Source organism: Castor canadensis, chromosome 4 (assembly GCF_047511655.1).
Source record: "Castor canadensis chromosome 4, mCasCan1.hap1v2, whole genome shotgun sequence".
Lineage (NCBI taxonomy): Eukaryota > Metazoa > Chordata > Mammalia > Rodentia > Castoridae > Castor > Castor canadensis.
In genome coordinates, this window is record NC_133389.1 from 33,611,506 (window position 1) to 33,626,351 (window position 14,846).

The 14,846-nt window shown below is 34.2% G+C and overlaps 1 protein-coding gene across 14 annotated transcripts in view; it reads right to left on the reverse strand.

Moving 5' to 3' along the window:
• The window catches only part of Pik3c3 (phosphatidylinositol 3-kinase catalytic subunit type 3), a 333,132-nt gene that overhangs the window by 267,233 nt on the left and 51,053 nt on the right, over window positions 1-14,846 (reverse strand). For all 14 annotated transcript variants that reach the window (XR_012447049.1, XR_012447050.1, XR_012447051.1 and 11 more), the window contains exons 10-13: window positions 11,010-11,195; window positions 7,266-7,420; window positions 5,320-5,410; window positions 2,222-2,289 (exon numbers count right to left, since the gene is read on the reverse strand). Coding sequence is in view for 9 of the 14 variants with exons in the window: in XM_074069908.1 (XP_073926009.1) it covers window positions 2,222-2,289; window positions 5,320-5,410; window positions 7,266-7,420; window positions 11,010-11,195 (500 nt within the window). In the remaining 5 variants the exon portion in view is untranslated. The remainder of the gene's footprint in view (window positions 1-2,221; window positions 2,290-5,319; window positions 5,411-7,265; window positions 7,421-11,009; window positions 11,196-14,846) is intronic.

Below are 14,846 nucleotides of genomic sequence, written 5' to 3' on the forward strand. Positions count from 1 at the left end.
CAAAAGCAATGTCTACCAAAGTCAAGAGTCAACATCAATAGTTTTTCTTCCCATGAGGATTTCAGAACATGTAATATGCAAACCATAAATATGGGAAAAAACAATTATTCCTTGGAGAATGAATAGACATAGCACATGCTATTGCTTCAATGAATCAGATATGTAGTGGGAAAACACAAATCAAATGTAAGTTTGATGGAATGCTCTTAAGATTGGGAACTGGGGCTGCACTCCATTTATTATCTATAGAGAAAATGAAGTATTCTTTCTGATCAGACAGTTGCCCTGTTGGAAACTGCTCACCTAATAGGTTGCCTCCTGTTCAGTTCTGAAAACTCTTCCTACTTGAAATAAGAGATCTAAGAGTCTATCAAAACTAATTTTAAATTTTACAGTGACATCTGTTCGATAGTTAAATCCAAAGAATATATAATTTCAAAGCACCACATAATCATTATATATACATACAGTTCTTAACAATACTGACTGTTTTAGACCATAATACTGAGCCAAAGAAAATTTTCCATGAATATTGCAAGAAAATGAAATATCTATAAAGGAATTCTAAGTAAATGAATAAAAAGGTAAATTAAAATATATACAATTTTATTTTGAAATACTTAAGCTTAGAATTACTTACTCAAAACTTAAAAACATGCCCTACACATTTTCCCCTCTACTTGCTTTTAAATATGTACTTAGATTTTCCTGAGGAAATAATTTTCCTCAATACTAGTGAATATAAGAATTCAGACTGGAACACAGAGAACACTAGGAAGCAAGAAGTATATTAAAAGGAAATAGGTATTTGGTTAATATGAGAATTCCTAAGTAAACATTTCAAAGGAAAAATGGTGATTAACAACCAGTCAAAATTTTCTATGGATATATTTTCAAGAGCATACTTAAATTTAGTGTGAGGGAAATGTACTTTTATGATTATTACATTCAACTGTTAAAGCAGAAGCAGGGAACTATTTTTCTTTCCACTAGTAAGGCCAGCAGGAGGGATAAATTACAGCTTCCAAAGGGGATTTGGTTAAGATTGCTGATATTGATTTTTCTTTGTTGTAAAGAGACCCATAAAGGCTTAAAGAAATATTGCTTATGTAAATAATGGGCACCTCTATTTGTTAAAAGAGTGCTCTGATTTAGTTACCTATTTCTTGGCTACAGGGAATGGAAAATAAAGTTAGCTTGATTAAACTTGTAAGACAGGTTCTCCAATACATCTAAAAGAAGAGTGTTTTGTTTAATTTCCTCATGAAAAGCAAGATACCTCATTATTAAAAATAAAGAGCTTTCAGAATGGGTATCTTTTAATTTGTATTATTTAAAATAAAGCTATAGGTTAAGCAGTAAGATCAGATCAGAGATCATTTCTACAGTTCAAAAACCTAAGTATGTCAAGAAATTAAAAAATTGATATTTAGTTTAAGTATTCTACGGAAAAGACTGCAGGTAGGGCTTGCCCAGTGGCTCTGCCCTTCCTTTTCTGTAGAAAACTAGATAAAAAAGACCCGTTTATCTAGTATTTAATCCCAGTATCTTCTTTTATTAAATCAAAACATTTTAATAAAAGGTGACTTAAGCTAAAAGGCTGCTTAAGGTGGGTTAAGCTACTTATCTTCTACCCTTTAGGATTCTGGAACAGGTAGGGAGCCATGCTTCACATTAACTGTGTCTCAGAAGAAAGTCAGCAGGCTTATCTGTGCCTTTGTTTCTTTCCTTCACCTAACTCAGAACTCTGTTCTCATGTGAAACAGAGATAGTTCTAATTGTCCCAGGTAACTACACAGGATAAAATGAGAAAAGTTCACTGAAAATACCTATAAGTGGCAAAATGGTAGATAAATGACTTAGGATGGAGTTTACCAAGCTCAGTCACAGCATGCCTGGGCCTCAGTTTGTTCATATTTAAACTGAAAAATTACGCAGTATCATACACTATTTAAAGAGCATAAAAGGCAAACAAATCGAACTGAAAAAGACCCATTATCTTACCCAATTATATCTTAGCTCTTGGAAAATTAGCAAAAAGAAGCAAAGCAGTGATGCTAACAAGCATTTCCATGAATGCAGCAGTAAAGGAATGTGAGGTAAATACTGGGCCTAGGCTTTTGATGACTGTCCACATCTTATTTTAAATTATATTTATGTTTAGAGCATGAGAAAAAAGCCCTTAAGAATGATAAAAAAATAAAAAATTATTTTTACATACCAGTATAAATAATTAGCCAGTGTTGAATTTTTGCAGGCTCTTGATATTAAGAAGGTACATAGATCTTGCTGAAATAATTAAAAGAAAAATATCATAAATTACCATTAGCAGGGAAGAATAGCCCTACAACAGCCTACAGTGGCCCACCACTTTTCATTTGTTAATCTAATGTCATGGTTCAGATTTTCATCCATCTATCCCTCCACCCATCCACCTACCCATCCAAAATTTATTATAAATCAGGAAATACACATAAGAAGTTTGCAGAGTTCCTTGGCTTGGAGCTTAATATCTGGTAGAGGAGAATGATATTAAAGAAATGGCCAGAGCAATAATTTAAATGAGGAGGTCAGAAACGTCAACAATTAGGGCATCATACTTAGGTAAGGAAAAGATGACATGATAGGGCCTTCAGCTTGGCTTGTTCCAAAAGTTAAGAGGGCCCAATGTAGCTAACATATAGTGAACACTAAAGTAGACAGGTGACAAAAGATCAAATTACCTGAGAACATTAGCTCACACTGCTGAATATGGATTTTATTTGAAAAGCAACAGATACCCAGCCTAAGATCTTATAGCAGCCTAAGATCTTATAGAAGGGTGAGATTCTGGTTGCTCTGAAAAGTATAGACCTGAGATCAGTTAGGATGCTTTTCTGAGGAACACTAAGATTTCAATCAGAAGAGAAACTGCTGACAAAGGACCCTGAGAAGAAACAGGCAGAGGTAAAAAGGAAAACAAGGGCTGTATGGTATCACTTAAGCCAGGAGAAGAGTGATTTTTTTTATAAGGGAAGCTATTTACTTTGCTGAATAAAGGAACTGAAAAGTATATGCAACCATATTAAAATCATTTATGAACTCAGCAAAATAAGTTGTAAGCAAAAACTAAAGTGGTGTGGCTTAATGACTGCAAGGAAGAAAAGTCAGTGTATCAATTATTAATTTAGAGAAGTTCGATAATGAAGGGAAGGAAGTAAATAAGTGTTGTAATTAAGGGATTTGGTATTATAGTAAAGTCTTCTTACGAAATTTTTAAGATGAGGATTACTAATGAACATTTTAATATTTGTATAAAGAAAACAGCATATCTTTAAAGAGAGCCATTTCTTTTGTATAAGAAGGATGGGGAGGGATTTATGTCTTAAATCTGGTGATGGGAAACTGAGCTCATTCTTACCCAATGGCTTCTATGGTTTCCACGAAATATGAGGCAAAACTGATACCTGAAGATTGGGAGGTAGAACGTGAAGAACAAAATGAAAAAGAAGTGAAAAACTGCAAAGCAGGAAGATCAACCCACTTAGAGAAATGTGAGATGGCATACTGCACTGAGTCTCATTGAAGGCTTGTGATCATGAATTCATAGCGACACTGGTATGTTGTCATACATTTTCTTTAACAATATCCAGGCATATAGAAATAGAGTTGAGATTTTTATCAAGGGAACTGAAGGTACTAATAAAAGAATAACTAAAATGGTGATGCATGGGATAAATGCTATTTTCGGAGGGAAGCAAATACTAAAGTTCAATGGATGAGAAGTTTCAGTGTAATACAGATCCTTAAGAATGTAAGCTAGAATAAATTAGAGGTTGTTATCACTTGGTAGATGTGTCAAAGCTTTTAGCTGTGCTAAATAAGAATCAGATGCCCAACTGTAAAGATTTTATGCCTACAATGAAAATGTGAACAAAAATGCAAAAAAGAAACTCCTCAACCAAAAAGCCATAATGTAAAGTTGAATACAAGAGTTCAACTGGAAGAATCAAGTCCTAATGTTAATCTTTTGAATTATGTCATCAGAACATTTACCTTTTACATATTAAATATGTACGTTTTAATACAAAATAAGTGTGTATCATTTGACACCAAGATTTTTCTATAAAATTTTATTCACAGAAAATAAATAGAAAAGAAGTAAATTTTTAAAACTATGGGGCTGAGGTTGTGGCAGGTAGAGGACCTGCCTAACAAGCATAAAGCCCTGACTTCAAACCCTAGTGCGGCTTTTAAAAAAAATTTAAAAGCCAAGAAGTAGGGGAATTTTTACTCTAATTCTTTCATAAAGTAGAAAAAAGTTTCAGGAAAGTGTATGAAAGATTTGAACTAACACAATAACCTTGCTTGGTGACTTATATACAAAGTTGTACCCAACAGCTGAAGCAACCTAACTCCTTTTCAAGAACTCTTTGTATTTATGATCATATTTAAGCAACAAGAATGGAGTTTTTATCTTTTTTATTACACTTGGCCAGCCGTGAAAACTCCAAGAAAGAAGTAACAGGTGTCAAGGAGTAGTAAAGAACGTTGGTATCCCATGTAGTGACAGAAAGAGGGGATTCAGGGCTGGGGATGTAGCTCAGTAGTAAAGCATGTGTCTCACATCTTTGATTACCAGCACCACGAAAACAAGAAGAAAAAAAAAAAGCCAGTAGTAATTCAGCTTGATTTAATATAAACTTCAAGGTGACAAGTGTTCATACAATATTACTTTATTTGGGGCAGGGAAGAGTAAGCTACCCTACTTCATGTCAAAAACCCACATGAACTAATTCAGTATCCTCCAAGTAAAACTCATTTGGTATAATGACCCACAAGCTCTACACGACTGATCTTCTAGTTCTCTCAGACCCAATCTTCTGCCATCCTCTTTTTGACTCATTCCCCAAGAAGGGACACTGGCCTCTGCTGTTTGTCAAACATATAAACTCTTAGTCCTCTAGTAGTGTTTTATCTATCCTATCAAAGTCACACATTTCTACAATGTAATCACAAATACTAGCAATTACAGCAATGTTCATAAACACATTAACAATAAATATTCTGAGTTGCTCTAATAAAATATTTAAGCCTACTTTATGTTTACACTGCGTATGAACCCATTTATATGCCCAGAGCACCAATAAAATTACTTGAATTGAGGATTATCTGGTACATTATACTGAGTGGGAAAGTAATAAATATGGATCATAAAACAAGTTATTTAACAGTTATAATATTTAGTTTATTAATCAAAATCAAGGTTTTTAAGACCAACATAAAATGTTCATTTGGTAGAACCGCTCCAAAAACAAGATTCAAAAGCTTTGTACTCACCTCCAGAGTTTCACCATCTGAAACTTCTTTTGCTTTAGATGCAGGAGGAGGGGAAGACACTGGAGGAAGTGGGCTGGTTATAATCTGAGAGCTGAAATTCAGTAGGAAAGATCACTGTGATGTAAAATACTGTCTCTAACAGAAACCATGCTTTTTTTTTTTAAAGCATAATTTATCTTGGCTGTGTATGGTTAATGCAACAACTTTGTAAAATGTGATGTGTGAAACACTACACTCACATGATGTTCTGGGAAAAGACTTTCCATGGCCAAAGATTGTATTAGCCCCTTGGAGATTTATGCAAAAGTTCACATATTTGTGCAGGCTTTAAGAAATATAGTGGGGTTTTTGCTATTTATTTCTAAAAACTTACATAACATTAAACCTGTATTCCCCAATCATATCTGGCCAAAAGATCACCCACCTCTTCCTTACCTTTTTAAAAATCACAGAGTTAAGTGCCCAGTAGACCATAATTTGAGCATACAGCATTATAATTTTCATCCTGTCATAAAATTTTGAGTAGATTCTTACTAGTAAAACATTCCAGACTGCATAAGTAAGGAGAAGGTAAATAAATAGGCTTGAGAATGTAGTCCTGAAAAGTATCATGACAGGAAATATAAGAGGTCTCTTCTCTTAAAAGTGAAGAAATACGAGCTGGGGCATGGTAGCACACCTGTAATCCCAGTACTCAGGAGGTTGAGGCAGGAGGATCACAAGTTTGAGGGAGGGCATCCTGGGTTATATATTGAGACTTTTGTCTCTAAAAGATAAAAACAAAGGAATAAAAAAATAGAAAAATATGAAATAGTCAAGAAAAGCTAAAATGGTACTTTCCCATTTTCTAGTTCTCTAAATATATACAGAACATATAGCATTATCATAATCATAAAGAAAAACTCAGAAATTCAATGGTGGGCTTACATGATGAGTGAAATGACTGGATTCAGGAAATCTGAATTCTACATCAGATTTTGTCATTAACTACCTCCTAATCTTCACAAAACTGTTTTAAGCCACCAAGCATCAGATTTTTCACTCAGAAGTTCCTATTTATGTCAAGATTTAATGTAAAGAAAATACCAAAGTAGAAGAATATGGGCTTTTTTGTCAACTAATATTTGCAAGATATAACACCAACTAGGCAATTTACCAAACTTTTCATTATGATCTTTATCTCTAAATTATGGATATAAATACCAACCTTTGAGATTGATTAAGGAGACAACATATTTGAAACACTTGGTACAGGGTCAGGTACACAGTTGGGACTTACCAATTATTATTGTTAACAGGTAACTTTTAATTCAAATAGTAAGTTTTGATTTAGTATAACTGCTAATGAGGTAAAACATTAATTATAAAAAAAAACCCTGCTTATTAAACTATTTTAGCCTACTAACCTACCCTGTCCTTTATTTTAACAAGAATAATTACAACACTAAGCACTAGGCGTTAAATGCTTTACAAGTCTTAAATAGTTATCCTTACACAATCCTTAAACACTGGTTACTATTGCTATACTCTTTTTTTTGGTGCTACACTCATTTCTAAGATGAGAGTGGGACCACATAAAGAATATGTAACCTGAGCTGGGGTTGGGTGATTGTTCAAGTGGTAGAATATTTGTCTAGCATGTACGAAGCTCAGTTCAATCCCCAGTACAACACCTAACAAAAAAAAAAGTAACTTAAAAATTTTGCACAGCTAGTAAGTGGCAGAGTTGTAATTTTAACTTAAGTATTCTGACTCAGTAGTCTATAAAACACTGCTCTCTAATACAGTAATTTGTGCTCTGTGAGTGTATGTGGCATAGTCACTGATAAAAACCTCAAAATTAGCAGAGGTAGGTAGGGTTTGGTACATCTAGGGGAAAAGACAGATGACAATATGAAAAGGAGAAAACTATCAATTTGAAAATACATTCTCCTGGATATCCATACCTATCTATTTCTGCAGAATTTATTCCAGAATTTGACACATTCTCTGACACTGAACCCTGGCTATCCTTCTTGGTAGGTTCCAGTCCATTCTTTATGTCATCAAAATTTTCATATTTGAGAGCCTGGACCAGCTGTAATAAGTACATCAACAAATCCTAAAAAACAAATAAAAAGTAGTTAATGCTAGAAAATCAAAAACAAAATGGTTACAAACATAATTTATTCCTAAACGTCAAGTTAACGTTTTACTTTTATCTATTACTTTTCAGCTATGTTATCTTTGACATGTTACTTTATCTCTTGGTGCTCACAGAGTCCTTATTTATAAAATGAACACAATGGAAAGAGTCATGAGCATTAAATCCTTTTATAGAAGAAAGTTACTGAAGACTGTCTAGCACACAGTGGTCAATGATTTATATGAAAGAAAAAACAACAACAGGGCAGGGAGGGGGACTGAGATGTTTCAGGTAAAATTAAGAAATTAAAGAAACATCTTTTTTTCTGCAGATAATATAAATGAATTCTATGTTGAAGATTACTATATAAGAAACTCCAAATTTTCAAAGGTTTTCAAATTTTCAAAGGTTTTCTGTTTCAGGACCTTTGTATTTGAAAAATACAAAGGTATTTTTTTTTGAAAAAAAAAAATCTTTTATTCTTGAGTGCTCATGTTATAGAAAAGAAGTGCTTCATAAACAGAAGATACTAGAAAACAGATGTTTTAACAGTCCTGGCTAGGGAAATATTTACTTTTGCCAACTAACAAAAGAGGCCTGAGGAAACAACTGAAAATAAATACGATAAACTAAAATTAAAATGGTGCCAATAATACAGCATTTACTTTTCTAAGTTTACTCTGAATATAAAAAGGCTCTAAGTTTAAATTTAGGATGGAAATTTGTCCCACATTACTCTATAGAATTCTTAGCTCTTCTTAAGCACTGCTAAGGAAATGTTAACAAATTTACTTTTAAAAATAATTAAAAACTGAAAAAACTTGGCAAAAAGCAAAGATGTTCAAAAGTATTACCTTCCAGTTCCAGTTATCACTCGCCTAGTTAGCTCCACAAAACTTATGATTTGATTATTTTGAAGCTACTAATTCAACTTCAACCTTCCCTGTAAACCCACAACCAGGTTAAATCTCCAGTGAAAATTTCCTATTTATAATTACCTCCTTATTTATTCTTTGTCTTCTCCACTATTTTATAAACTGCATGAAGACACAGACTACTTGCCTAGAAAGCTATTTGTTCTTACTTAATATCACAATTTTTTTCATAAATTGTGTCTTACATGAACATAATAGAAATTTTTATTATTAGGCAAACACAAAGAGTGATACTAATTATTTCATCATATAAAATAAAGTTATATATTTACTTATTTTTGTGGTACTGGGGCTTCGAACTTCAGGGCCTTCACCTTGAGCCACTCTACCAGCCCTGTTTGGGAAAGTTTTTTCGAGGTAGGGTCTCATGAACTATTTTGCCAAGGCTGGCTTCGAAACACGATCCTCTTCTCCGCCTCCTGAGTAGCTAGGATTACAGGCATGAGCCATTGGCACCTGGCCAACTGGCATATTAATCATTATTCAAACATGTCCATGTCAGCATCGAGGGAATTCAAGTGACTGTGAGGTTGGGAGTGTCCCTCAGTGACTGAGCACTTGCCTAACACACAAGAGGCCCTGGATTCAATCCCTGGCAACACACACACACACACACACACACACACACACACATGAATCTACTGAAGCACTTCTATAGTGTTCTGTTTCTAAAATCCATTTTTTAACATACTTGAAATTTATGGTGACCAATTTCTACAATTACCTAAGAAAAACAGTATATTACATGAGAAAAAAATTAATCAGTATGCTTAATGAGAAGTCTCCTTTGAAGGTGTCACTGCTGGCCTTCACTACCAATGCTGCGGAATGTGTCACCTCTGTGCTCCCCTAATTATAGAAAGGGCTGCAATGTTCCCCAGAAAGGGGAAATTCAGAAAATGCTCCTCTTTTCAGTCTGATTTGTTGATGATTTGGGATTTTACATTCCAATTATACTTTTCTTATTTGTACAAAAATGAGTAGATATTAAGTATAAAGTCTGCTTTTTCACTATATATAGTCACATCTTGAAAAACACAAAATTCCTCCAAGCACGAAGGCTACAAGAAGTTGAGTAAAACAAAAACAAAAACAAAAAAAAACAATAAAAATTTCCCAAGAACCATGAAATTTTATGGAAATAGTGATCCCATTTTTCTCAACAGCAAGTTAATTGTAAGGATTCAGAGTGCAAATGCGAAGTCCACCTTAAATTTATTCAAAACAGCACAATTCCGTTTTTACTGAACTAAGAATAACTCTTCATACTGGCAGTTTCAGTCAATTATTCTAATTTTGACTCCCAAATAGCTAAATATATGCCAAGCTCTTTTCAAACAGAAATGTTTTCTGTTCCTCCTGTATTTTCTAATCTTCTTGAGTTTACTCATACTGCTCTCTCCACTTGGAATACAAATTTTATCTATGAAAATTCAGCACTCCCTTCAATGTCTATCCCAAATGCCACTCATTAAACTCTAATGCAGAATTTCCCAGTTTGGGGGCAATACAACAGAAACTATAATACGACTTTTAAAAAATTCCTAAATAGCTCATGCTTGTATTGTAATCCAGCTACTCAGGAGGTAGAGATCAGAAAAACAGACGTTCAAGGCCAGTCCAGGCAGAAAGTTTGCGAGACCTCACCTTAACAAATAAGTCAGATGTGGTGGCACAAATCTACAATCCCATTTATACGAGATGAGTATCAACTTTTGTAAATGCTTCTTGAAATTCAGATGTCACCCCTAATTCAAAATGTTATCACCTACTTTTTAAAATCATTTATAGTAGTTGTTCCATGGGATCATTATTCCTATATACAAATATATAGCCAGGATCAAGAAGAGTTACTGCTCTACTGGGTAGTGTAAACTACAAGGTTATATTTGAGAACACATTTACCCTATAAAATTAAGAGGAAAGAAACAAGGTACAGGAATTGCTGGATTAGCAATTCATCATTAGGCATTACTGAAACTCATAATCCAGCAGTGTACTGTGTCAACTAGTGTTTTTCCTTCCCTGATGGCCTCACCTGCATATGAATATTCAGCATTAAGTTTGCAGTCTTTGCTACACAGAGGATTCAAAACCACATCGGAAAATTACATGTACACATAAATGCCAGCAGCTGAAATTTTAAAGGGATTTGAAAAAGAGTAAGATGACCATGCATCTCTGTGCTTTAAAGGCCCCAAGGACTTTGCAAGGCTACAATTAATTGTGGCTTGCTATATAATGACTGATAGAGGGGATCTGAATTATTCCCTAGTTGTTGCTGCATTAAACCATTTTTCATTAGAATTCCTTTTTCCAGACAGAGCAATACAAGCTCTGCTGCCAGGTAAATGTCCTGGGAGAGGTTGTCCTATCACGTAACAGATCAGGAAGTAAATTTTCATTTCACAGGAGTCCTTAGAGGAATATTTTAATTTTACTTCTGAAAACACACCTAGTATATCCTCTTCCCTTCTAAAAATCTCTCTTGTGCTTGTTCATCCACCCCATCTTTCCTCCTCTCCCTCCCCTCCCCCCTCCCCCCAACACAGTGTATAATTAGGCTCTAGTTTTAAACAAGGTATATGTTAAACATACCTAGTCAAACAGGATAACAAATAATAAGGTACCTCATCATCAGCCTGTCGCAACCGAGCCACAGCATAACGCCTCACTGTTGGATTGGTAAAATGAGAGGACAACAGCTCCAAGGAATCCTCTACATCCATTGGTTTCCATTTTCCCAGAAGTTCCAATGCTTGTTTGGCCTCCTGAGGTAGATCCCAATTAACACACTTCAAGAATTTTGTCAAAGCCTAAAATCAGAGATTTTACAATTAGAAACAACATGCCATTGTCCGGGGTAGGAAAGGTTAAGGATGACAAGTCAGAGGTCCACTTGGTCCTGATGGCAGAGTCATAGAGTGGATGGTAGACTCCTTACGCAACACTAAACAAAGTCATGCATATGGTCCTAGAGAAGCACTGCAGGTGATACACCACATGCACAAAAGCACGTGCCCTGTAACATACATTTTCCAGGCTAAAAAAGTTGAGAGAGCACAATGAATTTTTAAATGTTTTTGTTTTTATTATTTTAAAATACTTCACATCTCAACACATGGATATAGTTGAGGTGTATCTCATGATATAAGATGCCTTGGAGACAATCTTAACTTTATAATATGAACAGTGAGTCACAAAATATTGCAGATGAATAGGGTTAGAAAATTCCCACCACTAACCTCACTCTCAATCATCTCCCCAGCATCTGTTTTCCTACATACTCACACATGAGCACTGAAACAGGAATAAGTATGTCTCTGTGAGAAGTAGCTATTTTAAAAAGAAATGACAATCAAAAAATATTGGAATAGCAAGTTCAGAAGCAGCAACGAATACTCTGATTCAGTTGACTGTACAACATCTTTCTGGAAGTTTACATTTTTAAGATAGGCAAAATACTGAAATTTTCAAAAGACTGTGAGTTAACTAGATTACCTTGCAAATCTAACTCATGTTTGCATAAATAATAAATATTCTTTTAAGAAAGACACACACTTGTTTTCTATACAGTGCAGCCCCTACTGCTAGGTCTCCTTCCTGGAAATATTTTCATGACAGAACACAAAACATTTTCTTTTTATTCTTCTATATGAAAATTTGTCTATGAATTATCTCTTAAATAAGGATAACTTTTTACTCTGCCCAAGTAAAATCTTTTAATTAGTAAACTAACCAGGTTCTCAAGTAAATAGTCACTTGAACAACAAAATACAATTTCTGTTTAATATGATACAAAATGAACCTTCATGCCCATTCCCCCTTTTTACTAAATTAATTAGGAAAAAAGGCTCTATGTTGAGTCTTTATTCCACTGTTCAAATCATATATAACCTCAGCAATGTTAAATGGCATACCCGTCACTTCAACATTGTGGATAAGCTACACCTAGAATCCAGAATCAGACCTGTTTTTCCCACCAGATGGTGCCGTCTTACTAATAAGGCACTACCATTCTTTCCCTAAATAGCTAAACCTATGCTAGTCAGAGCCTTTACTATAGCAATATTGGTCTTCTAAATCCAGTCCCAATTCCTGTCAATTATTTGTAGCAATTCTTCCTAAATTTCTCCTTCTCCTGATTATTACATCACACATCTAGAGTTTGACAAACAACCAAAGAGCCTCAATACTAGTTTCTCTTCTAAGTTATGTCATTAAAATTTCCCAGAAGCTCAAAATTAGAAGTGATCTTAGCACAAACCTATCATCAGAATAAATTTACCTATGACATTCTTGCCAGAGAGCCAATATTTAATTCTAGTGACTAACTTCCAAAGTAATCATTCTGTTTAAAGATAAATCATTTTTGCTTTGTTTTTTAGCTATAGTTAACTAAAAGACAAAAATATCTTAAAGTAACTTCTTCCCAATGGTCAATTTCATTCACTGGTGAGAATGAAAACAGACTTAATCCCATACCAAATGGTTAGCCCTTCTAATATTTGAAGATGAATGCCATACCCAAATAATGTGGTTTCAGTGGCTTCAAGGTCACTCTAGTTTATAAGAAATGAATCAATGAGTAAATTCTCACTACAATCCACTATGTCAGTAAACACCCACTATCTTTCTATGCTTAAGTCAAGTTAATATATTTATACATGATTCTCTAATCCCGCCTATAGGCTTTCCCTCTGTTCACCAAAACACTGGTATCATTCTTTAAGAGTAGCTTATCAAAAACTCAACTCTTCTAGGAAGTTTTCAGGAATTTTCTAACTGTCAGATGATTTGACAGGCATTTTTATCTCTGTCTGGAGTTCTCCAAGGATAGCTGTCCCTTTCCTCAGTGCCTCCCACACAGAGTTTTGTACAATGCTTCCTCGCTCCATATACAGCACAGATGGCCCTACTAAGCTAGTCCATGCATTTATTTTTTTTCACATCTAAAACACATTTTTAGGCTGAATGTGGAAACAAAGAAATACTTCTTAAGTAAGTACAGTGAAAGCTTCTCCATTTCACAGTACATAAGCAGTCTTAATAGAAATGTGTGGGATGTAATTATAAGCAAATCTTGCAGCACGCCAATGTGCCAATGTACTTGATTCCATAACTGAAACAACCTAACTCCTAGATTCTCAGATTTATAGATCTATTAAGATTTATACAGCATACTGCTCCCAAGTAACTCAAGGTACCGTACAAAAAAAATCACAATTTTATAATGCTAAATGTTACAGATGTAAATCAAGAGACAACAGAATGAAGAAGAGATAGGGAAGAATGAGAAAGAAAATATAAGAATTTGGAGGTACCAATAATGATGATAACAATAAACCTTTATGTTTTAAACCTTTTTCACTGATCTGTGTAAAGTAAGAATAAAGGATTTAAATGCAATTTTACCCCTAGAGTTTCCAAATAGAGTAAAGATTTCAGAGCCAGAGTGTCTGGGTTAAAAATCATAATTCCTGGTTCCAACCACATTAGCTAAGTCACCTAGAACATGTTATTTAACTGTTAAGAGACATATCTCTTGGGTTGTGGGAAAATATTGAATAGTAATTGAAGGTGGAATATAATAAATACTTAACAAACATTACTTTCTCATCAGATGTTGTTACACCATTTCTCATGTTCAATCTAGTATCAAAAGTTAACCTTCCCACCCTTATTGCATTTTATATTAATAATAAATATTTTGTTAATCTGTCTCCTGATCTTAAATTCATCTGCTATCTCCTATTCATTGAATCACAATCACATCAATGCTAAAATTAAAATTTTCTTAATTATTGGAAATTTCTACTTTACTACTCTTCCAATACTTTCAACTCAAAATACTCAAAGACAAAAACATCTCCTCACCCTACTCCCTCCATGTGCATATATAATATATCTTCATTTTAGGCACTCAGGTCTAACCCCTAGGACTTGTTTCTGAGTCAACTTATTTGTACACATTCCTCCCACTTCTTGTCCTCCAACATTGCTCTATAAATCAAAACATGCCCTCCTAATTATGTCTCTTTTTTTTTTTTATTTTCAGCTCTGCTCCAATGTTCCTGAGTTCATCTTCCTTAAAATACTGCTTGTTAAGACACACTTTTGTGCTTTACTTGTTTCCTGATGCCAAAGAAATCTAATCCCCCAAAGTAGAATCAAGGTCCAACTAATCTGATACCATCCTTTCTTTAAATAACCTTTCATACAAATTATTCTGTTTCCTGAGCATTGCCTGCCTTAGTCATGCTTATTTGCCCCATGAAAAATAATCACCAATTAAATAATGCTACCAGAATACACTCAAACTTAAGTCCACTCCTTCCTCTGTGAAATCTCTCTCAAACCACAGAAAGCCTTCATTTATCTATTAAAGTAATTACCTTTAGATAAACAGTGACCCTTAATCAATTACTATCTCACACTTCCCCATTTCGACTGTGTGTAAACATCCT